The sequence below is a fragment of the Microcaecilia unicolor genome, chromosome 10 (genome assembly GCF_901765095.1).
Source record: "Microcaecilia unicolor chromosome 10, aMicUni1.1, whole genome shotgun sequence".
Classification (NCBI taxonomy): Eukaryota; Metazoa; Chordata; class Amphibia; order Gymnophiona; family Siphonopidae; genus Microcaecilia; species Microcaecilia unicolor.
In genome coordinates, this window is record NC_044040.1 from 39,580,301 (window position 1) to 39,605,208 (window position 24,908).

Here is a 24,908-nt window from a genome sequence, read left to right on the forward strand (position 1 = left end):
AATTCTCTCCACTGGTGGACGATTCGATCCAATTTGACCATGGGACGACCATTCCAAGTTCCTCAGCCACGAAAAGTGCTGACGATGGATCAGGAAACAGGTCTGCAGATAAACCTCCTGGAATTAAGAGCGATCTGGAACGCTTTAAAGACTTTCAGAGATCGGCTGTCCAACCAAATCATTTTAATCGAGGCAGACAATCAGGTTGCCATGTATTACACCAACAAGCAGGGGGGCACCGGATCTCGCCCTCTGTCAGGAAGCCGTCCAGATGTGGCTTTGGGCTCGCCGTGACGGCATGTTTCTTCAAGCCACTTATCTGACAGGCGTAAACAACAGTCTGGAGCAGGATAATGCAACCTCACGAGTGGTCACTGAACATGGGCATAGTCTGCAAGATCTTCCGAGCGTGGGGCACCCCCTTGGTGGATCTTTTTGCCACTCAGATCAATCACAAAGTCCCTCAGTTCTGTTCCAGACTTCAGGCCCATGACAGACTAGCGTCAGATGCCTTTCTCCTACATTGGGGGACAGGCCTTCTGTTTGCGTATCCTCCCATACCTCTAGTAGGGAAGACTTTGCTGAAACTCAAGCAAGACTGCAGAACCATGATCCTCATTGCACCCTTCTGGCCGCATCAGATTTGGTTCCCTCTTCTTCTGGAGTTGTCCTCCGAAGAACCGTGGTGATTGGACTGTTTTCCAACCCTCATCACTGAGAACGAGGGGTCGCTTCTGCATCCCAACCTCCAGTCTCTGGCTCTTACGGCCTGGATGTTGAGAGTGTAGAGTTTGCCTCCTTGGGTCTTTCAGAGGGTGTCTCCCGAGTCTTGCTTGCTTCCAGGAAAGATTCCACGAAGAGGTGTTACTCTTTCAAATGGAGGAGGTTTGCTGTCTGGTGTGACAGCAAGGCCCTAAATCCTCTTTCTTGTCCTACACAAACCCTGCTTGAATACCTTCTACACTTGTCAGAGTCTGGTCTCAAGACCAACTCCGTAAGAGTTCACCATAGTGTGATTAGTGCTTATCATCACCATGTAGAGGGTAAGCCTATCTCTGGACAGCATTTAGTTGTTCGCTTCATGAGAGGTTTGCTTTTGTTAAAGCCCCCTGACAAACCTCCACCAGTGTCATGGGATCTCAACGTCATTCTCACCCAGCTGATGAAAGCTCCTTTTCAGGTACTGAATTCCTGCCATCTGAAGTACTTGACATGGAAGGTCGTTTTCTTGGTGGCTGTTGCTTCAGCTCATAGAGAGTGAGCTTCAGGCCTTAGTAGTGCACGCACCTTGGATCACATTCCATCACAACAGAGTAGTCTTCCGCACGCACCCTACGTTCCTGCCGAAGGTGGTGTTGGAGTTCCATCTGAACCAGTCAATTGTCTTACCAACATTCTTTCCCCGTTCTCATACCCGCCCTGGTGAAAGCAGTTTGCACACCTTGACTGCAAGAGAGCATTGGCCTTTTACGTGGAGCGGACAAAGCCCTTTAGACAGTCCGCCCAGTTGTTTGTTTCTTTTGATCCCAACAGGAGGGCAGTCGCCATCGGAAAACGCACAATCTCCAATTGGCTAGCAGATTGCATTTCCTTCACTTATGCCCAAGCTGGGCTGTCTTTAGAGGGCCATGTCACGGCTCATAATATTAGAGCCATGGCTGCGTCAGTGGCTCAATTAAAGTCAGCCTCCATTGAAGAGATTTGCAAGGCTGCAACGTGGTCATCAGTCCACACATTCACATCTCACTACTGCCTTCAGCAGGATACCCGACGCGACAGTCGGTTTGGGCAGTCGGTGCTGCAGAATCTGTTCGGGGTTTAGAATCCAACTCCACCCCCCCTAGACCCATTTTTGTTCTGTTCCAGACTGCACTCTCAGTTAGTTGATTATGGTTTCAGGTCAATCTCTGTTATGTCCTCGCCGTTGCGAGGCCCAATTGACCAATGTTCATTGTTTTGAGTGAGCCTGGTTGCTAGGGATACCCCACATGTGAGAACAAGCAGCCTGCTTGTCCTCGGAGAAAGTGAAGATACATACCTGTAGCAGGTATTCTCCGAGGACAGCAGGATGATTGTTCTCACAAACCCACCCACCTCCCCTTTGGAGTTGTTATTGTTTCTTTTTATGCTTTTGATTTAACTGAGGAGTGCGTTCACGCGACGGGCGGGAAATCGGTCCACGCATTCGCGGTGCACCCTACACATGCACCAGAAGACTCTGGCAAGGCTTTTTAAATATTTTGCTTGCAAAATGCCGGTTCCTGGGCCGACGCGGACGACGACCCACATGTGAGAACAACCAGCCTGCTGTCCTCGGAGAATATCTGCTACAGGTATGTATCTTTGCTATATCCCCAACAAGCCAGCTCAGCCTTTCCTGCCTGCTTAAACAATGCTAATATCTACCCCTGAGTTTTTATTGTGCACTGCTTTCCCAAACTTTTGTGCTTTCTCAAATAACTAATCATTAAAACAATACTTCCTGTATATTTTCTTAGTTACTTATACAGCATGTATGCTTTTAACTTTTTTTATAGTCATGACTTCATTGGAGAATTCACAACAAGTTACAGGGAATTGTCCAAAGGGCAATCACAGTTTAATGTATATGAGGTAAGTGATGTTACTGTTTTTTTGTTCCTAAAAGGAGAAATTCAATTAAAAACATTTTTAAGGCATGTTCATTTATTAACATGCATTCAGTTCATTAGTTTGCCTTAAAAAATGTAGTACACACAGAGGGGCATAATCAAACGGGGCGCCCAAGTTTTCCTGAGGATGTCCTCGCAGGATGTCCCCACGAAGGGGTGTGGAAACCCGTATTATCGAAACAAAATGGGCGTCCATCTTGCGTGTCGATAATTTGGTCGGGGACACCCAAATCTCAACATTTAGGTCAATCTTAGAGATGGTCGTCCCCGATTTTCGGCGATAATGGAAACTGAGGACGCCCATCTCAGAAACGACCAAATCCAAGCCATTTGATCGTGGGAGGAGTCAGCATTCGTAGTACACTGGTCCCCCTCACATGCCAGGACACCAGCCGGGCACCCTAGGGGGCACTGCAGTGGACTTCAGAAAAAGCTCCCAGGTGCATAGCTCCCTTACCTTGTGTGCTGAGCCCCCCAACCCCCCCCCCCCCCCCAAAAAAAAAAAAAAAAACCCACTCCCCACAACTGTACACCACTACCATAGCCCTTAAGGATGAAGGGGGCACCTAGATGTGGATACAGTGGGTTTGTGGTGGGTTTTGGAGGGCTCACATTTACAACCACAAGTTTAACAGGTAGCGGGGGGATGGGCCTGGGTCTGCCTACCTGAAGTGCACTGCAGTACCCAGTAAAACTGCTCCAGGGACCTGCATACTGCTGTCATGGAGCTGGGTATGATATTTGAGGTTGGCATAGAGGCTGGAAAAAATATTTAAAAAATTTTTTTTAGGGTGGGAGAGGTTTAGTGACCACTGGGGGAGTAAGGGGAGGTCATCCCCGATTCCCTCCGGTGGTCATCTGGTCATTTAGGGCACATTTTTGTGGCTTGGTCGTAAAAAAAAAAGTACTTAGTAAAGTGTTCGTCAGGGACGCCCTTCTTTTTCCATTATCGGCCGAGGACACCCATCTGTTAAGCACGCCTCAGTCCCGCCTTCGCTATGCTTCTGACACGCCCTCATGAACTTTGGTCGTCCCCGCAATGGAAAGCAGTTGAGGATGCCCAAAATCGGCTTTCGATTATGCCGATTTGGGCGACCCTGTGAGAAGGACGCCCATCTTGCGATTTGTGTCGAAAGATTAGCGTCCTTCTCTTTCGAAAATAAGCCTGACAGTCTTGTTTAACATGCATTAACATGCAGGGCAATTCTATAAAGTGTTCATGAACTATTACATGCAGATTATACATATTATTAGAATAATGGCATATACGTACGTATGTGTGCACATATGCACGTATATGCCAGAATTATTTATAGAAGTCCATATCTTATACACACATAATTTACAGATGGGTGTGTACCCATGGGTGAAGTCTGGAAGGGACTTGCTCATGCATAACTTATTTGATGTGAAAAAGTTCCAATACCCTGATTTCTGTTATTATTGCATATATGTCACTTTGAATGGTTCTGATCTTTTAACAAAATATACAGTTTCTGTTTTCTAGAGCTTAAATATGTGCTGCTACACAACAGCATTGTAATTCTTTGCCTCTTTTCTAGGTAATTAATCCAAAGAAAAAAGGAAAAAAGAAAAAATATCTTAACTCTGGAACAGTAAGTACTCAACAGTGCTACGGTGATCAAAGCGGATATTCAGTGGCATCACTTCCCCGAGGTACTTAGTAACTCGAACGAGCATGGAAAAAACTAAAAGATACACACACACTCAATGCATGGAAACAACTGCAAAGAAAATACAAATATGCAATAAGAGAAACCAAAAGGTCATATTACAAAACCAAATTAGGATCAGACTACAAAGACACGAAAAAATTATACCAACTCGTGAACAAACTACTAGACACCACCTCGGTCACCACGACCAATACAGACATCCCATCTGCATACAAACTTGCCAAATACTTCAACGAAAAAATTGCAAACCTACGCAACACACTACCTCAGAACACCACCAATATCGAATATTTCATCAATGGTATGGACCCAACCCACGGAGAATACCCAGCGGCCCGAATCTGGTCAAACTTCTCTCCCCTCAGCGTTGAAACAGTCACCCAGGCGATCAATAGGTTCTCCAGTACTCACTGTAAATTGTATACCTGCCCCAGCTACCTAATAAAATCCGCTCCTCACCGCTTCATATTAAACCTCACACCCCACCTAAATTACTTGCTTCAACAAGGTTTCTTCCCTAAGGAAAATGGCAACATCCTACTTACCCCAATACTAAAAGACACCAAAAAAAAAAAACCAGACGAAATCATCAACTACCGCCCAGTAGCATCTGTCCCACTGGTAGTCAAACTGATGGAAAGCATGGTAACCAAACACCTTACTGAGTACATAAACAAATTTTCAATACTACATGAGTCACAATCAGGATATCACCCCATCCACAGCACAGAAACAGTACTAATCACTCTCCTAGCCAAATTCAAACAGGAAATAGCAACAGGTAAAAGTATACTACTCCTCCAGTTCAACATGTCTAGTGCGTTCGACATAGTAAACCATAAAATACTACTAAGACTCCTAGACTACTTCGGGATCAGAGGAAGTGTACTTAGTTGGATCAAGAGTTTCCTAACTACCAGAACATATCAAGTGAAATCAAACTCGAATATATCACTACCATGGAAAGCAGACTGCAGAGTCCCTCAAGGATCACCATTATCACCGACCCTTTTCAACCTAATGATGACCCCACTAGCCAAGTCCTTAACCAACAAAGGCCTTAACCCATTCATTTACACAGACGATGTTACAATATGCATCCCTTTCAAACATGATCTAACAGAAATCACCAAGGAAATCAAACTCGGCCTGAACATCATGAACTAATGGGCGAATGCATTTCAACTAAAACTCAACACAGAAAAAACACACTGTCTCATCCTGTGATCCCAATATAATACGTACAAACCCACCAACTTAAATATCCCAGATTACACACTCCCAGTCTCAGACAACTTGAAAATTCTCGGAGTTACAATCGACCGAAACCTCACACTAGAGAGCCAAGTAAAATCTACAACGAAGAAAATGTTCCACTCAATATGGAAACTTAAACGAGTGAAACCTTTCTTCCCAAGAGAAACATTTTATAACCTGATACAAACTTTAGTACTAAGCCAAGTAGACTACTGCAATGGAATCTATGCTGGATGCAAAGAACAAATCATAAAGAAACTTCAAACTGCCCAAAACACGGCAGCTAGGCTTATATTTGGAAAAACGCGGTTTGAAAGCGCCAAACCCATCCGAGAACAACTGCACTGGCTCCCAATCAAAGAACGAATCGCATTCAAAATCTGCACTATGGTTCATACAATTATCTACGGCGCAGCCCCATGTTACATGACAGACCTCATAGACCTACTACCTAGAAACGCAACTAGATCAACAGGAGCATACCTAAATCTCCATTACCCAAGCTGCAATGGACTCAAATACAAATCAACTTATGCATCCAGCTTCTCTTACATAAGCACACAACTATGGAACGCATTACCTAAGGCCGTGTAAACAACGTATGACCACCTAAACTTCCGGAGATTACTAAAAACCAGCCTGTTCAAAAAGGCATACCCCACCGACCCAACTTAAATGCTTGAACAACTGCAGCACAAAGAAACTAAAGCTAGTACCAGACGCAAATTAACTCTCCCCCTCTACGATTCCCTAATTTATCTGGTACATATGAACTTTATCCTACCACTACATCACTTTGTATTTGTTCATACTGGAATTGCCAGTTGCCTTTACAGTACCATGTAAGCCACATTGAACCTGCAAGTAGGTGGGAAAATGTGGGATACAAATGTAATAAATAAATAAATAGGCAGCCTGATTAAATCCTATTGAATATCAGGCTCTTTTTTCCAACTCCTTATCCAGACTCCATCCCAAGCATATATATATATATATATATATATATATATATATATATATACAGTGCAATCCGCTTAAGTGCAAGGGTCTGGGACCAAAGAAATACATGCAGTTAACCGGAGCATGCACTTAACCGTTGTGACCCAAAGAAGCTTGGCATCAGGTTAAACATATGTACAGTACTGTTTATTATACGTACAGTATACAGTCTCCGTTAACTGATATTATACAGTCTCTGTTAACTGACGTTAGGCTTAATTGAAGTAATCAGTCATAGTCCTCTCTACACTCTTGTGTCTGTGAGTTCCATGGACTACATCTGCCAGACGGTAAAAACTGTCATAGCACTGACATCCAGTGGCCTCCAGATAGGCCCGCACAGTGTTGAAACTCTCCAGCGCTCTTGCAGAAGTGACAGGAGGTTGTTGAATTTCGTCAGCATGTGCCTCGCAGCTTATTTCATCATCTGTTTCATCATCTGCTGTTGCCTGTGTGTAAGCGCATATCTCGACATCAGTGCTGTCGTCAGCTGTTTGTAGATCGTAATCAACAGCTACATAGTGATGAAACTCCTCTTCAGTAACACTGGCTGGGATGTCAATAGCCTGTTCATCTGACGCGTTTGCAACAGCTGCATCTGTTTCTTCCCTCTCCACATCCCTAACAAAGCTTGCCAGTGGCGTAGCCAGACCTGAGATTTTGGGTGGGCCCAGAGCTAATATGGGTGGGCACGCACTGTCTATATAAGTATGAGTAGTGTCTCTTGGGATCCTACAAAATAATGCCTTAGAATTCACTTGATGATGGATTTTTAAGTAGTCTGCCCAACAGCTGCCCTGCATCAGTAGATCAGACAACAAAGGTAAAAAAAAGTATTTTATTCAGAATTTGTTAATTGGAATATGTCAGCTTTTGGAAATGTGCTTCTGTGATATTTTGCACGTAAGTTTCAATTTTTCTGGTATTGCTGCATGCTGAGTCTGACTTCTTGAGTTAACTGTCCAGTTCAGTATTTTGCCTTCATATTTTTTGATTTCTAGTTCCTTGTGTCATGTCTGTTGTGTCATGTGTTTTTCATGTGTGATCAAGGTGCAGTATTCTGCTAGCGTGTAGTATTTGCAGCCCTTTTTGTTTTGCTTTTTTTTTCACGAGGTAGTGTATTGGTGTTTTAGAGCCTAGTGTAATTACAGTTCTGCCTTTTCAAGCATAAGGTTGTAGCTCATCCTGTCCTTGGAATTAGTGCTGTTATGGTTTAGTAAGTATATGAGTGTGTTTTTGCACACGTTTGTGTACAGCATTTTGCAATGGAGAGATTGTGGGATAATGTAATTATATTTAAAAATATCAATTTTTCCATTAAGTATGTATGTGGTTATACTGATGCAGGGCAGCTGTTGGGCAGACTACTTAGAAATCCATCATCAAGTGAATTCTAAGGCATTATTATGTAGGATCCCAAGAGACACTACTCATACTTATATAGACAGTGCGTGCCCACCCAGATGCGCATGGATGGAGGGGAGGGAAGAGAGGAGAAATGCTGGACATGGATGGAGGGCAGGGAAGAGAGGAAAAATGTTGGACAAGGATGGAGGGAAGGAAAGACAAAGGAAGGAGATGCACATGAATGGAGGGGAAGGGAGAGAGGAGAAATGCTGGACATGGATGGAGGGAAGGGAAGACAGAGGAAGTAGATGCACATGGATGGAGGGGAGTGAGGACAAATGCTGGATATGGATGGGGGGAAACCTGCTGAGTTTAAGGGCTGGTTTGGAACACGTTGAGGGCAGATACTGAAACTCGTGGAAGGATAGGGACAGGGCTACAGATGGTAGACAGGACACATAAGGACACAGGAGGATGGTGGACATGGTGAGAGAAAAAATATCAAATGGAAAGAAGACACTGCATAAAACAGAAGACACTGGGACCTTTTTTCTTTGCCCAGTCGTTTACATGTGGACATTTTACATATATCCTCCAAAATAAATTTTTTTAGAAGAAGACAGCTGATGTAGTTAACGCTAAGGATTATTCTCCCAGGATCCTCCTATTTCCTTACCAATCTTGTCCTCCTGTCCCCAGGTTTGCTTGCTGTTTTGATTGAATGTCGACGGCTGCGCGGGGGAGAGGAAACACATTTACCAAATGGCTTCCTTCCTTACAGTAGACTAGATGAGCTGGCTCACTTCCACTCCACTCCCGATTACTGAAGTTTATTTATGTATTTATTTATTTATTTATTGCATTTGTATCCCACATTTTCCCATCTATTTGCAGGCTCAATGTGGCTTACAAAAACCTGTTATGGCATCGCCATTCCAGGAGACAGGTACAATTGGTGTTACAATAAGATCATGGATGAGGAGAAAAGAGCAGAACAAAGTTATAGGAAGATGACTGTCAAAGTAGGGTGAAGTGGTAAGGTGTTATAATAAGCTATGGATTCTCTTTGTAGGCCTTGTTGAAGAGATAGGTTTTCAGTGATTTACGAAAGTTAGTTATTTCGTTGATCGTTTTCAAGTCAGTTGGTAATGCATTCCATACCATGTTTTTTCCATGTGGCAGTTTTTTCTTTTCCGATGGCAGCTCTAGTCTGAGAGGGGCAGGAGAAGGCTACAACAGGAGGCCTGGCAAGGGACTTGGGGCATGGCATGAGAGTGGGACTAGGGAGGAGCATGGGCGGGGCAGGTGTCAGGTTTTTCTTTGGCAACTCTACCAAAGGAGAGGGCACACCAACTGCATTAACCTTATTAGGGAAAGAGCACCCTCTCATTCAGCCATGCATGCATCAAAGTGTCTCTTGGAAGAGTAACATTACAAAGCATTTGCAGTGTGGTACTTTGCTGCTCTGTCTACTGTCCTGATATAACGTGAAGAGCTGAGGGGTACTGCTTGCTTGCAACATCACAGACAGGAATTTTTCCAACCTTGTCTTCAGCTCTGGGGTCCAAGAATCCTGAAAGAGCTCTTTAAAAGAGGGATGCACTGTACTTACTGAGTGCTTTCAAGGGAAAACTGCAAAATGGATGTTGAGATAAAACTCCAACTTTTGGGCAACTGACTCATTATCTCGGACCCCCAGAGAAACGTGTTCTTCCCATAGCTCAACACTTTCCGGTCTCTGGCTTCAAAAGCCATGAGCAGACTTTTGTGCCCGCATTCTAGTGTCTAACTTCTTTAGCCACTGCTTCCAAATTTCCCCAGTCATCCATGAATTTGCATTAGCCTCGTATGACACAGGAAGTCGCTTAACATTCTTGAAGCAACGGGGCTGTTTGCTCTTTCCAATGACGAGTGGTTCCAACTTCTCACTCCCATCCATATTGCAGCAAAGGAGGATCGTCAGTCAGTCCTTCGATGTTTTACTTCCTGTAGTTTTGGCTTGTTTGAATGCAAGTGTTCCATCAGGAATCGCTCGCCAGTAGAGACCGTTTTTGTCAGCATTGAAAATGTCATGAGGTGCAAACTCGTTCAAGATGGTAGGAAGAACTGAAACAACCCAATTTTCAGCACCAAAGTCATCAGCGTCTTGTTTTTCACCATACTGTTTCTTGAATTTTATGTTGTTCCTCTCCTTCCATCTTTCCAAGCATCCAACAGTGGCTTTGAATTCAGTTAGTCCAAGATTTTCAGCTAGCTGATTAGCTTTCTCCATAAGCAGTGGACCACTGACAGGAAACTGTCTGCTCCTGACTCGAGAAAACCACCGAAGAAGAGCATCTTCTACATCCTCAGCTTTTCCCACCCGTTTACGTTTCCGGTGTGGATTTGTATTGTTTTGCCAGTCTTCCAGAAGCTTGTCTTTCTGCTTCAAGATACGTGAAATTTGACTGGGATTGACACCGTATTCTTTAGCAATAGATGATTGACTTTGTTTTCTAATTTTTTAAGAACTTCTATTCGTTCAGCCAGTGTTAAAGTCTTACAATTGCGCGACGATGACGACTCCAGTGTACACTCTAACAACATTCTTTCGCTTATTTTGCCTGTGGTAGTTAACCAACGAGATTTCAAATTTACCGCCCCTTTGTCACGCGCCAATCAGCTTCCATATTCCGTGCGTGCGCTCATGTGGAGTCTTTCCTGCAGAGGAGCGGTCTTAAATCATGCATATAAGTGAATCTTGCACTTATCAGTGGTATGCTAAACCGAAGTTTGTCCCCATAGAAATTGATGGCGCCAAAAACGGGACCGAAGTATGGCATGCAGTTAAACAGAGCATGCGCTTATCTGACGTGCACTTAATTGGAATGCACGATATATATATATACAGTGGGGGAAATAAGTATTTGATCCCTTGCTGATTTTGTAAGTGTGCCCACTGACAAAGACATGAGCAGCCCATAATTGAAGGGTAGGTTATTGGTAACAGTGAGAGATAGCACATCACAAATTAAATCCGGAAAATCACATTGTGGAAAGTATATGAATTTATTTGCATTCTGCAGAGGGAAATAAGTATTTGATCCCTCTGGCAAACAAGACCTAATACTTGGTGGCAAAACCCTTGTTGGCAAGCACAGCGGTCAGACGTCTTCTGTAGTTGATGATGAGGTTTGCACACATGTCAGGAGGAATTTTGGTCCACTCCTCTTTGCAGATCATCTCTAAATCATTAAGAGTTCTGGGCTGTCGCTTGGCAACTCGCAGCTTCAGCTCCCTCCATAAGTTTTCAATGGGATTAAGGTCTGGTGACTGGCTAGGCCACTCCATGACCCTAATGTGCTTCTTCCTGAGCCACTCCTTTGTTGCCTTGGCTGTATGTTTTGGGTCATTGTCGTGCTGGAAGACCCAGCCACGACCCATTTTTAAGGCCCTGGCGGAGGGAAGGAGGTTGTCACTCAGAATTGTACGGTACATGGCCCCATCCATTCTCCCATTGATGCTGTGAAGTAGTCCTGTGCCCTTAGCAGAGAAACACCCCCAAAACATAACATTTCCACCTCCATGCTTGACAGTGGGGACGGTGTTCTTTGGGTCATAGGCAGCATTTCTCTTCCTCCAAACACGGCGAGTTGAGTTCATGCCAAAGAGCTCAATTTTTGTCTCATCTGACCACAGCACCTTCTCCCAATCACTCTCGGCATCATCCAGGTGTTCACTGGCAAACTTCAGACGGGCCGTCACATGTGCCTTCCGGAGCAGGGGGACCTTGCGGGCACTGCAGGATTGCAATCCGTTATGTCGTAATGTGTTACCAATGGTTTTCGTGGTGACAGTGGTCCCAGCTGCCTTGAGATCATTGACAAGTTCCCCCCTTGTAGTTGTAGGCTGATTTCTAACCTTCCTCATGATCAAGGATACCCCACGAGGTGAGATTTTGCGTGGAGCCCCAGATCTTTGTCGATTGACAGTCATTTTGTACTTCTTCCATTTTCTTACTATGGCACCAACAGTTGTTTCCTTCTCGCCCAGCGTCTTACTGATGGTTTTGTAGCCCATTCCAGCCTTGTGCAGGTGTATGATCTTGTCCCTGACATCCTTAGACAGCTCCTTGCTCTTGGCCATTTTGTAGAGGTTAGAGTCTGACTGATTCACTGAGTCTGTGGACAGGTGTCTTTCATACAGGTGACCATTGCCGACAGCTGTCTGTCATGCAGGTAACGAGTTGATTTGGAGCATCTACCTGGTCTGTAGGGGCCAGATCTCTTACTGGTTGGTGGGGGATCAAATACTTATTTCCCTCTGCAGAATGCAAATAAATTCATATACTTTCCACAATGTGATTTTCCGGATTTAATTTGTGATGTGCTATCTCTCACTGTTACCAATAACCTACCCTTCAATTATGGGCTGCTCATGTCTTTGTCAGTGGGCAAACTTACAAAATCAGCAAGGGATCAAATACTTATTTCCCCCACTGTATATATATATATATATATATATATATATATACACACACACAGTGCTTTTTTTGCAGAAAAAAAGGTGCCAGTACTCGTTATGGGCGGGGTCACCACATATGGCTTCACCCCTATGATAGCCACACCCACATTAGCCATACCCCTATGGCACATATAAACAGACATAATTGAAAATATTATACTAGTATAGGAGAAAAAAATAATGTGATTTTTTCATCAGAAATAATTTCTGTAAGCTGTTACAGCTCCAGTATACCCAGTGCAAAACAAGACAGCAGATGTTAATTCTCAAATTGGACATATTTCAAACACTAAAATGAAAATAAAATGATTTCTTCTACCTTTGTTGTCTGGTGACTTTGTTTTTCTGTCCATCCCAGTCTCTGATTCTGCTGCTCTCTATCTGTTCCCTTAACTCCGTTTCCAGAGCTTCCTTTCCATTTATTTCTTTACTTTCCTCCTTTCTTCTTCATTTCTTGCTATACATCCATAAGTAAAAGCTGGGTCCTCCTCCATGGAATTGACTGGAGGAGGTATAACGTGGATTCAGCTTTTGCCTATTTTCTCCATCCATGTGCAGTTTTTCTCCTTTCTTCTCTTTCCCTCATCTCCATCCATGTGCATCTTCTTTTTTCTTTCCATCCCTCCATCCATGTCCATCACTTCTCCTCTCTCCTCCCCTCCATCCATGTCCAGCATTTCTCCTCTCTTCCCTCCCCTGTATCCATATAAATCAATAATTCTCTCTCCCCTCTCCTCCACCCGGCCAGCATTTCTCCTCTCTCCCCGCCAACCTCTCCATCCAACCATGTCCAGCAATTCTCCTCTATCTCCTGTTCTCCTCTCCATCCATGTCCAGCGATTCTCCTCTCTCCCCTGCCCTCCCCTCTCCCATGTCCAGCGATTCTTCTTCCAGCCCGTCCTCCTTCTCCACTGGCTGCCAGCGTCGGACGCAGCAGCGCGAACAGTGCAGGCAGCGATTGAAAAAGGCTGTCAGCGTCGGAGCTTCCCTCTGCAAGTCCAACATGCGGAAACAGGAAGTTGAAACAACATAGGTGGGACTCACAGAGGAAATCTCCGACACTGACAGCCTCTTTCAATCACTGCCTGCACCATTCGCGCTGCCAATTTTGTGTGGGCCTGAACCCAAAGTGGGTGGACACAAAATTTTCTCTCTACCAGCAAAATTTAGTCACACTAATCAGATGCATTTGTCACACAGGGATAAAGTGCTGCTTTTCAGTGCATCAGGTTTCAGAAAATAATTTATTTAATAGCCTAACACCCTTTTCAATGAGCTTTCAGAGGCCAAAACCTCTTGCCTCAGGTCAGTAAAATGCTGTTATGGTATCCTCTCCTGACCTAAGGAAGTATTGGTCTCTGAAACGTTATTAACACAGGTACCATTTTACTTGATCCTAAATTAAAAATAAAATTATTTTCTTTACTTTTGTTGTATGGCCATTTACTTTTTCTCATTGTGTTGCTCCCAGTCTCTAGATTCTGCTTTCCTTCATTTTCGCTTAACTCTTCTGCGCCATTTGTCATTTTTTTCTCCTTTTTCTTTGCTTTCTTCAATATTTTTCAGCCTTTCTCTCTGTCCAGATTTAATTCATTCTTACTATCCATTCTTTAATTTCCTTCTTTTTCCTTCATCTACCTTTGGCTTTTCATCTTTTTCTCACCCTTGTTCTCCCCGTGCCCCTTCCTCTTATTCTCCAGTCTTTCTCTACTCCCCTTTTCTATCCAGCAGCTCTCTTTCTCTCCTCATCCTTCGTGTCTCCCCTCTTTCTTTCCCCATCCTTCCAATGTCTCCCCTCTTTCTTTATGCATCCTTCCATCCAGTGTCTCCTCTTTCTCGCTACCCTTCCATCCAGTGTCTTCCCTCTGTCTCCGAGGACAAGCAGGCTGCTTGTTCTCACGACTGGGTTGACGTCCACGGCAGCCCCCACCAACCGGAACAAAACTTCGCGGGCAGTCCCGCACGCAGGGCACGCCCACCGCGCATGCGCGGCCGTCTTCCCGCCCGTGCGTGACCGTTCCCGCTCAGTTTTTTTCTATTCCGCGCTGGAGAGAGACGTGTTGCCGTCTCTCTCTCTCTGTCAGCTCCGGAAACCGGTTCGCAGCCTAGCCGCAAGCTTTTTCTCCTTCGTACGCGTTCGCGTATTTCTTTCCTTTTTCAATTGTGTTAAAAAAAAAAAAAAAAGTCCCCTCGTCGTTTTTAGTCGCGAGGGTGCTTCGTTGCGGCCTTGTGGCCGCGCGGTCGTTTCTTTTTCGGGTGTGCTTTTCACCGCCACCATCGACGACTTTGACTTCGCCGACGCGATTTTTCCGTCAATGTCCTCGAAGGTCCCGAGGGGATTAAAGAAGTGTGGTCGGTGCGGCCGGCAGATCTCGCAGACAGATACCCACGCTTGATGTCTCCAGTGCCTCAGGCCGGAGCATAATACCAAGACGTGCACCTTGTGTCTCGGCTTACGGAAGCGGACACAGGTGGCGAGGCAAGTTCTTCGGGACCGTCTTTTCGGAACTTGCGCCGGCCCCTCGACGTCGACCTCGACGGCATCGGTGTCAATGGCTGGATCTTCGGTACCAGTACCGATGTCGACGAAATCGACACCGACGATGGCACCGACCCCAGGAGTACAGGTACCGTTGGCCCGCTGGCCTGCCGGTGGGTGAGCAGCCGCGCGAGCCACTCCCTCTACCCAGGGCCATCGGGACCGAACCCTGTCAGACCCGATTCCTTGAGGCCGGGGGGGTTCTACCTCCTCTTCATCTCTACCACCAAGCACCGATGACGGGCACCGAAAGAAAACCAAGAAGCACCGTCATCGGTCGCCCATGGCGCACGGGACTGCCAGCTCCGGCACCTCGAGGGATGACTCGACGCCGAGGAAGCGGCAGTGCCGAGAGGAGCGTTCCCCCTCGGTTGAAGAGGTGTCGCTGCGTCAGTCCGCGGGTGCTTCGGTACCGTCTCCTGGACCCAAGCAGCTTCCGGCACCGACAAGTACACCGGCCCCCCTGCCTTTCCCGACAGCGGGCCTTGACAAGTGCCTCCGAGCCATCCTTCTGGGGATTCTGGAAGGGCTGATGCGCCAGGCTCTGCCGGCACCGGGGGTGCTTGCGCCCCTGGCGCCATTGATGGAGGCGCCGGTGTGCTTTAGCCCGATGCTGCGGCCGCCAACGCCGCTTGCAGCACCGGTGTCTACCGCCACGCAGGTGGAGTCGATGTCGATGGAGGGAGCTTTATCCCCGCCGGCGCGGGAGTCCACCGCTCGACGCCATTATCGGGGACATGGTTCCTCGCAGTCGAGACGAGCCTGGTTGAGGTCTGAGCTACAGGAGCTCATGTCCGACACCGAGGAAGAGGCCTCGTGGGGGGAGGAGGAGGACCCCAGATATTTCTCCTCAGAGGAGTCTGTGGGCCTTCCCTCCGACCCCACTCCTTCGCCGGAGAGGAAACTCTCGCCCCCTGAGAGCCTCTCTTTTGCCTCCTTCGTCAGGGATATGTCTATTTGCATTCCCTTTCCCGTGGTCTCTGTGGATGAGCCGAGGGCTGAGATGCTCGAGGTCCTCGACTATCCATCACCACCTAGAGAGTCTTCCACGGTGCCATTGCACAATGTCCTCAAAGAGACACTGCTTCGAAACTGGCTGAAGCCATTATCTAACCCCACCATCCCCAAGAAAGTGGAGTCCCAATACAGGATCCACTCTGACCCAGAGTTGATGCGGCCCCAATTGCCTCATGACTCGGCGGTCGTGGATTCTGCTCTCAAGAGAGCACAGAGTTCGAGGGATACCGCTTCAGCGCCCCCGGGGCAGGAGTCTCGCACTCTGGACTCGTTTGGGAGGAAGGCCTACTAATCTTCCATGCTCGTGACCCGCATCCAGTCATACCAGCTCTTCACGAGCATTCACATGTGGAACAATGTGAGGCAACTGGCGGACCTGGTCGACAAGCTCCCTCCGGAGCAGTCCAGGCCTTTTCAGGAGGTGGTCAGGCAGCTGAAGGCGTGCAGAAAGTTCCTGTCCAGGGGTATCTATGACACCTGTGATGTGGCATCCCGAGCTGCGGCCCAAGGTATAGTGATGCGCAGACTCTCATGGCTTCGTGCCTCTGACCTGGACAACCGCACCCAGCAGCGGCTGGCGGATGTCCCTTGCCGGGGGGATGACATTTTCGGCAAGAAGGTCGAGCAGTTGGTGGACCAACTACACCAGCGGGAAACCGCTCTCGACAAGCTCTCCCACTGGGCGCCTTCAGCATCCACCTCTGCAGGTGGACGTTTTTCCCGGGCCCGGCAGGCTGCACCCTACACCTACAGCAAGCGTAGGTACACCCAGCCGACCCGAAGGCCTCCTCAGGGACAGTCCCAGCGCGCTCGTTCCCGTCAACAGCGTGCGCCTAAGCAGCCCCCTGCGCCTCCACAGCAAAAGCCGTGGATGGGCTTTTGACTGGATCCATGGGAACATAGCCGCCATCAAAGTGTCCGTACTGGACGACCTGCCAGTCGGAGGGAAGTTGAACGTTTTTCACCAAGGGTGGCCTCTCATAACCTCTGACCAGTGGGTTCTCCACATAGTGCGGTGCGGATACACCCTTAATTTGGCCTCCACTCCACCAAATTGCCCACCGGGAGCCCAATCCTTCAGCTCTCAGCACAAGCAGGTACTTGCATAGGAACTCTCCGCCCTTCTCAGCGCCAATGCGGTCGAGCCCGTGCCACCCGGGCAGGAAGGGCAGGGATTCTATTCCAGGTACTTCCTTGTGGAAAAGAAAACAGGGGGGATGCGCCCCATCCTAGGCCTGAGAGGCCTGAACAAATACCTGGTCAAAGAGAAGTTCAGGATGCTTTCCTTGGGCACCCTTCTACCCATGATTCAGAAAGATGATTGGCTATGTTCCGTGGATTTAAAGGACGCTTACACTCACATCCCAATACTGCCAGCTCACAGACAGTATCTCCGATTCCGTCTGGGAACACGGCATTTTCAGTATTGTGTGCTGCCCTTTGGGCTCGCCTCTGCACCACGGGTGTTCACGAAGTGTCTCGTGGTGGTTGCGGCATATCTGCACAAGCTGGGAGTGCATGTGTTCCCGTATCTCGACGATTGGCTGGTCAAGAGCACCTCAGAGGCAAGAGCTCTTCGGTCCATGCGGTGCACTATCCACCTTCTGGAGCTGCTGGGGTTTGTGATAAATTACCCAAAGTCCCATCTCCAGCCAGTCCAATCTCTGGAATTCATAGGAGCGCTGCTGAATTCTCAGACGGCTCAGGCCTTTCTTCCCGAAGCGAGGGCGCACAACCACCTGTCCCTCGCTTCCCAGACCAGAGCGTCTCAGCAGGTCACAGCTCGGCAGATGTTGAGACTCCTGGGTCATATGGCCTCTACAGTTCATGTGACTCCCATGGCTCGTCTTCACATGAGATCTGCTCAATGGACCCTAGCTTCCCAGTGGTGCCAAGCCACCGGGAATCTAGAAGATGTCATCCGCCTGTCCGTCAGTTGCCGCAATTCGCTGCACTGGTGGACACTTCGGACCAATTTGACCCTGGGACGTCCATTCCAAATTCCGCAGCCCACGAAGGTGCTGACGACGGATGCATCTCACCTGGGATGGGGAGCTCATGTCGATGGGCTCCACACCCAGGGCCTGTGGTCCCTCCAGGAACAAGATCTTCAGATCAACCTCCTGGAGCTCCGAGCGGTCTGGAACGCACTGAAGGCCTTCAGAGATCGGCTGTCCTATCAAATCATCCAAATTCGGACAGACAATCAGGTTGCTATGTATTATATCAACAAGCAGGGGGGCACTGGATCTCGCCCCCTGTGTCAGGAAGCCGTCGGGATGTGGCGTTGGGTTTGCCAGTTCGGCATGCTTCTCCAGGCCACATACCTGGCAGGCGTAAACAACAGTCTGGCCGACAGACTGAGCAGAGTCATGCAACCGCACGAATGGTCGCTCCATTCCAGAGTGGTACGCAAGATCTTCCGAGAGTGGGGCACTCCCTCTGTGGACCTTTTCGCCTCTCAGACCAACCACAAGCTGCCTCTGTTCTGTTCCAGACTACAGGCACATGGCAGACTGGCGTCGGATGCCTTTCTCCTCCATTGGGGGACCGGCCTCCTGTATGCTTATCCTCCCATACCTTTGGTGGGGAAGACCTTGCTGAAGCTCAAGCAAGACCACGGCACCATTATTCTGATAGCGCCTTTTTGGCCCCGTCAGATCTGGTTCCCTCTACTTCTGGAGTTGTCCTCCGAAGAACCGTGGAGATTGGAGTGTTTTCCGACTCTCATTTCGCAGAACGATGGAGCGCTTCTGCACCCCAACCTTCAGTCTCTGGCTCTCACGGCCTGGATGTTGAGGGCGTAGACTTTGCTTCGTTGGGTCTGTCTGAGGGTGTCTCCCGTGTCTTGCTTGCCTCTAGAAAGGATTCCACTAAAAAGTGTGGAGGAGGTTTGTCGTCTGGTGTGAGAGCAAGGCCCTAGAACCTCGTTCTTGTCCTGCACAGAACCTGCTTGAATACCTAATGCACTTATCAGAGTCTGGTCTCAAGACCAACTCAGTAAGGAATCACCTTAGTACGATTAGTGCTTACCATCATCGTGTAGAGGGTAAAGCCATCTCTGGAGAGCCTTTAGTCGTTCGATTCATGAGAGGCTTGCTTTTGTCAAGGCCCCCAGTCAAGCCTCCTGCAGTGTCATGGGATCTGAACGTCGTCCTCACCCAGCTGATGAAACCTCCTTTTGAGCCACTGAATTCATGCCATCTGAAGTACTTGACCTGGAAGGTCATTTTCTTGGTGGCAATTACTTCAGCTCGTAGAGTCAGTGAGCTTCAAGCCCTGGTAGCTCATAGCATGTTTTTTCCATGTGGCAGTTTTTTCTTTTCCGATGGCAGCTCTAGTCTGAGAGGGGCAGGAGAAGGCTACAACAGGAGGCCTGGCAAGGGACTTGGGGCATGGCATGAGAGTGGGACTAGGGAGGAGCATGGGCAGGGCAGGTGTCAGGTTTTTCTTTGGCAACTCTACCCAAGGAGAGGGCACACCTGATGGCTGTCTGCGGTGCCGCGCTTGCTTTTTAAAAACATTTTTGGTAGCACTTTTTGTTTTTGTAGCGGCCACTGCTGCTGAACTTCTGTGTGAAGTGTAAAGATAGCTATTATTTGTATGTATGTACAGTTAGCTTGTGTAATTGAGAAATGACTTTATGCAGCGCTGTAAATGGTTTGTATGATTGAATCACTGTCAGTATAGCACTATTGTATTCTAGTACTATATGTATCTTAATATCCCTACAGTCCTAGGAACCCATAATCCCATACACTCTGTCCCCAGTGGTGTGCTGGAGCCGGCTTGCGAGAGCCATTTGTTAGTTTTTAAAGAATGTTTTAAGAACTTTAACAACCGGCTCCCAAAATTTGGGTTCATCATGCCTCCTCTTGGCGTCCTTCTTCCCTGTGGCTCGCTCAGGCATCTCTCCCCACTGCCCCTCCACCCAATGCAGCACCTCTTCTTTCAGCAATTAATCTTTTTAAAGCAGTGCTGGACCGGTACCATCAGAAAAAGCAGGCTGCTTCAGTCAATCCTGGGTCTTTTCTTCAGCCTGTCCTGCCCCCGAGGGCGGGACAAGCTGAAGAAAGGCCCCCATAATTGGTGGACGGTACTGGGTGCCAGGCCAGCTGGTACTACTTTAAAAAAGTTAATCGCAGCAAGAAGACGAGGTACTGCATCGCGTGGGAGCAAGGTTGTTGGATAAAAACAGAAGGGGTGCTGTTAAAACGTTGAAGCCAATTAGGTAAGTTTCTGTTTCCCCTTCCCTGCGTAGCTGTCGTTCTGCATCCACTCATAGCAAACAAAGCTATGAGCTGTTGCACTCATGTTGTTGTTCTTTATTGTTGATGGTATTTTTATTTAATCTCACTTATGTTTTTGAATATGCCGGCTTGTGCAGCATATGGTTGTACACAGAGGAGGTATAATAATGGAATAACTTTTTAATAGGTAGAGTAATAATTTGTTATAAATCATAATCAGTGTGTTATTTGGAAGGGCTGGTTATAGGGACACCCAAGAACTGTTATATTCGTGCAAAAAATGTTTTTCTTCTGGTAAAAGGACCACTAAAATAGACATCATCTTATGAAAATCAGGTGATCACTATCCATTTATTTACTTATTTATGACATTTTTATATCTCACATTAAGCATGAATTATGTTGAAACCTGGGAGCATTTAAATTCTTTTTTTTTTCCTGTGCCTACATTGAAAGAAAAAGGTGGCATATGGGAACTTGCTCCTTTTCTTTTGTGGCTTGCAGTGGTATATTATAAAAATGCACTTTCTTTTTTTTATTACTACTGTTCACACAGAGGTATTGAATAATGAAGGAAGGGCTTCCTTCATGCAAAGGTTTTGTCCATCGTCGGTTCAGCAAACTATTAACCACCAAGTTCATACAAACTTAATTATGTTCAGTGGAAAATAAATCTGTTGGTTCAGGCTGCCTGCTTTGTGACTATTCTATCATTGTTTCATTATTGCTTCACCACATATTACATATTGTAGGCATTTGTTTTAAACTTTGATTGCTTTAATTTTTTATCTAGACCTTACAATGCACATGATTTTGCTTTTTAAACCCAAAGGTGAATCCTAAGGATGGTTGAACAATTAGGTATAAACTGTGTTTCTTATTTTACTTGTTTTGGAGTGCTTTGAGTCCTGTGGATCTATACATCTGCTGTCTAAAATTTTGGAAGATGGAAATTAGAAAATAAAAATAAAATTTTGGATGTACTCTGTAGAAGAATCCTTGGTGAAAATTTCACACAATATGTTTCTAGGCATTTAAACTAGAATGTGGAGGTGGTATATGGAAGCAGATCACTTCCAGTAGTTACCCCCAGCAAAAGACAAGATGTGACAGTAGTAAAGCAAGCAATGTAAACAACAATCTTAGCAATTCACTTCTTAGTAACACAGTAGAAGGTGAAACTAACAAAAAACTATATAGAAGATGAGACTGCCACTGAATAACTGGAAAGCAATCACTACAAAGGCTTGCAGTCTAAGCAACAAAGCTCATGATCTGCAAGTATAGAGATGGTCGAAAAGGTGGAGGAGTAGCTCTCTATGCGGTATGTTTACTAAGGTGTGTTATTTATTTATTAGGATTTATTTACCACCTTTTTGAAGGAATTCACTCAGCGTTTTTAATGTGCCTGTACATTTCTATGGGCACGTTAGCGTTTAACGCACATAAACCATTTACGCGCGTTAAAAATGCTAATGCGCCCATAGCTCCGCTTAGTAAACCTGGCCCTATTTGAGAAACAATATCAAAGCGACTGAAATGCAGGAGGCATGGGGAAAGAAATAAATGATATGGATCATCTTGAAAACAGAAGATGGAACCTCTGTCCACGTGGGTGCTGTCTACAGACTTCTGACACAATCAGAGCAACTTGATAAAGATCTGGTTGTAGATATCCAAAAGTTGGGAAAGAAAGGGAATGTGCTGTTTCTGGGAGATTTGAACCTGCTGGATGCAGATTAGAAAGTTCCATCTGCGGAATTTGACATCTTCATTTTTATTTTCCATTCCTTTCCTAATAATATCTAACATTCTGTTTTCTTTCTTTGCCTCCGCTACACACTGAGTAGAGGGTTTCAGTATATTGTCAATGATGACAGACACCTAGATCCTTTTCTTGGTTGGTGACTCCTAATGTGGAACCTTGCATCACATAACTATAGTTAGGGTTCCTCTTTCCCACGTGCATCACTTTGCACTTGCTCACGTTTAGGGTCCTGTTTACTAAGGTGCGTTAGTGTTTTTAGCATGCGCGCTAACCATGTAGGCGCCTATAGGGATATTGTAGCCACATACACGATTAATGCGCGTTAAAATTGTTAAAGTGCCTATAACACTGTTTAGTAAACAGGGCTCTTAATGTCATCTGCCATTTGAATGCCCAGTCTCATAAGGTCCTCTTGTAATTTTTCACATTCCTCTTCTGATTTAACAACTTTGAATAACTTTGTGTCATCAAATTTAATTACCTCACTAGTTACTCCCATATCTAGATCATATATAAATATGTTAAAAAGCAGCAGTCCCAGCACAGACCTCTGTAGAACCCCACCATCAACCCTTCTCCGTTGAGAATACTTTTAACCAGTTTTTAATCCACACTAGAACACTACCTCCTATCCCATTACTTTCCAATTTCCTCTGAAGTCTTGCATGAGATACTGTGTCAAATGCCTTTTGAAAATCCAGGTGCACAATATCAACCAGCTCACCTGTATCCACATGTTTGTTCACCCCTTCAAAGAAATGTAGTAGATTGGTGAGGCAAGCTTTCCCTTCAGTAAATCCTTGTTGACTTTGTCTCATTAATCCATGCTTATGTATATGCTCTGTAATTTTGTTCTTTATAATAGTCTCTACTGTTTTGCCTAGCACAGACGTCAGGTTCACCAGTCTGTAATTTCTCAGATCACCTCTGGAACCCTTTTGAAAATTGGCCTTACATTGGTCACCCTCCAGTCTTCTGGTACCATGCTTGATTTTAAAGATAAATTACATATTACTAACAATAGTTCTGCAAGTTCATTTTTCAATTCTGTCAGTACTCTGGGATGAATACTATCCGGTTCAGGCGATTTGCTACTCATCAGTTTGTCAAATTGCCCCATTACATCTTCCAGGTTTACAGAGATTTGATTCAGTTTCTTTCACTTGTCAGCATTGAATACCATTTCTGGCACCAGTAATTCTCCCAAATCTTCCTTGGTGAAGACTGAAGCAAAGAATTCATTTAATCTTTCTGCTATGGCCTTGTCTTCTCTGAGTGCCCCTTTTACCCCTCGGTCATCTAGTGTTAAACTGAATCTTTTGCCTGCTTTGTGCTTTTAAATACCTAAAAATGTTTTTACTATGTGTTTTTGCCTCTTCTTTTCAAAGTTTCTCTTTGTCTTTGGATTTGACTTGCCATTCCTTATGCTGTTTCCATAGGCGGTCAGTGGCCCAACTGTTTGGGGAGGCTAAAGGGGGCGGGGTTAGGGGTGGGGCCAGGGGTGGAGCTTAAATCCATAATTGTCTGATAACACACAGAAAAAATAAATAAATAAAAATAAAAGTAGCAATTAATACCTTTTATTAAATTTAGATATTAGATATGTATCATATGTCAAAGAATAAAGTGGTTGCTCAAAGCATATACTAACCACAATCGCTCAGCTGCAAAACATTATGCACAACTTTGTGCAAAAACACACTCAGAACATTACTGTACCATAAATATTACACTGGGCAGAACCTAATACACCAATATACCACCCATACGGAAAATGCAGACCGTCAGCAATATGAAACAAGGATCATAATATCACAATTCTCATGTAGAGCCACAAAACATCCTAATTCATGTTTAATGTGGGATAAAATGCCATACATAAGTAACTAAATAAATATAAACATTTAATGTTGAGCACATAATTCTCAAAGTGGACATATTCCAAACACTATAATGAAAATAAAATGATCTTTTCTACCTTTGTTTGGTGACTTTTTTTTTTCTGATCATGCTGGCCCAGTATCCGATTCTGCTGCTATCTGCCCTCTTAACTCCGTTTCCAGGGCTTCCTTTCCATTTATTTCTTTACTTTCTGCCTTTCTAATTCATTTCTTGTCCTACATCCGTAAGTAAAAGCTGGGTCCTCCACAGACTTGACTGTCCAGTGGATCCAACTTCTGCCTATTTTCTTCATCCATGTTAAGTTTTTCTCTCTTCCTTTTCCCTCATCTCATCTCCTTCCTCACTCTTCCCTCCCCTCCATCCATGTCCAGCATTTCTTCTCTCTCCCTTCCCTCTCCTCCAATCATGTCCAGCAACTCTCCTCTCCCCTGCCCCCCCTCCAGCCATCCACACCCACCCAGCAATTCTCTTCGCTCCCCTGCCCCCCCTCCAGCCATCCATACCCACCCATTGATTCTCTCCTGCCCCCCCTCCAGCCATCCACACCCACCCATCCATTGATTCTCTCGTCTCCTCTCTGTTCCTGGGCAGATTTTCTAACAGGAGCTGCTCATCCAATCAGAGAGCTCTATTTGAATTGTATATATATGGCCGCCCTTGCTCTCAGTAAAATACAGGTCAATGGCTCAGGCTAAAGAGCTAGGCCTCTACAAGCAAATGGCTCATAATAAGAGCTAGGCTTCTCTTAAAAATCCAAAGTCATCTCTGATACAAAATACATTTTTCTGCAGCACAAGCTGAACTGAGTTCTCAGGGAGCTGGCACGGGAGGGGGTCCTTTGCTCTTATAAACATGCCTGGGACTGGCATCGGTGAAGAGTCATGAAAGATGTTTTGGGCTAATGAAAGTAGATAAAGGGGTAGATGTACGTAGTTAGAGAGTACTCAGAGGGAGGGGGGAGCTGAGAAGGGCAGAGTG

General features: G+C 45.9%; 1 protein-coding gene across 1 annotated transcript in view; it reads left to right on the forward strand.

Moving 5' to 3' along the window:
* CPNE8 (copine 8) overlaps positions 1-24,908 on the forward strand; it is a 334,982-nt gene that overhangs the window by 196,771 nt on the left and 113,303 nt on the right. The window contains exons 11-12 of the mRNA XM_030216303.1: positions 2,538-2,613; positions 4,214-4,267. Of these exons, the coding sequence (XP_030072163.1) occupies positions 2,538-2,613; positions 4,214-4,267 (130 nt within the window). The remainder of the gene's footprint in view (positions 1-2,537; positions 2,614-4,213; positions 4,268-24,908) is intronic.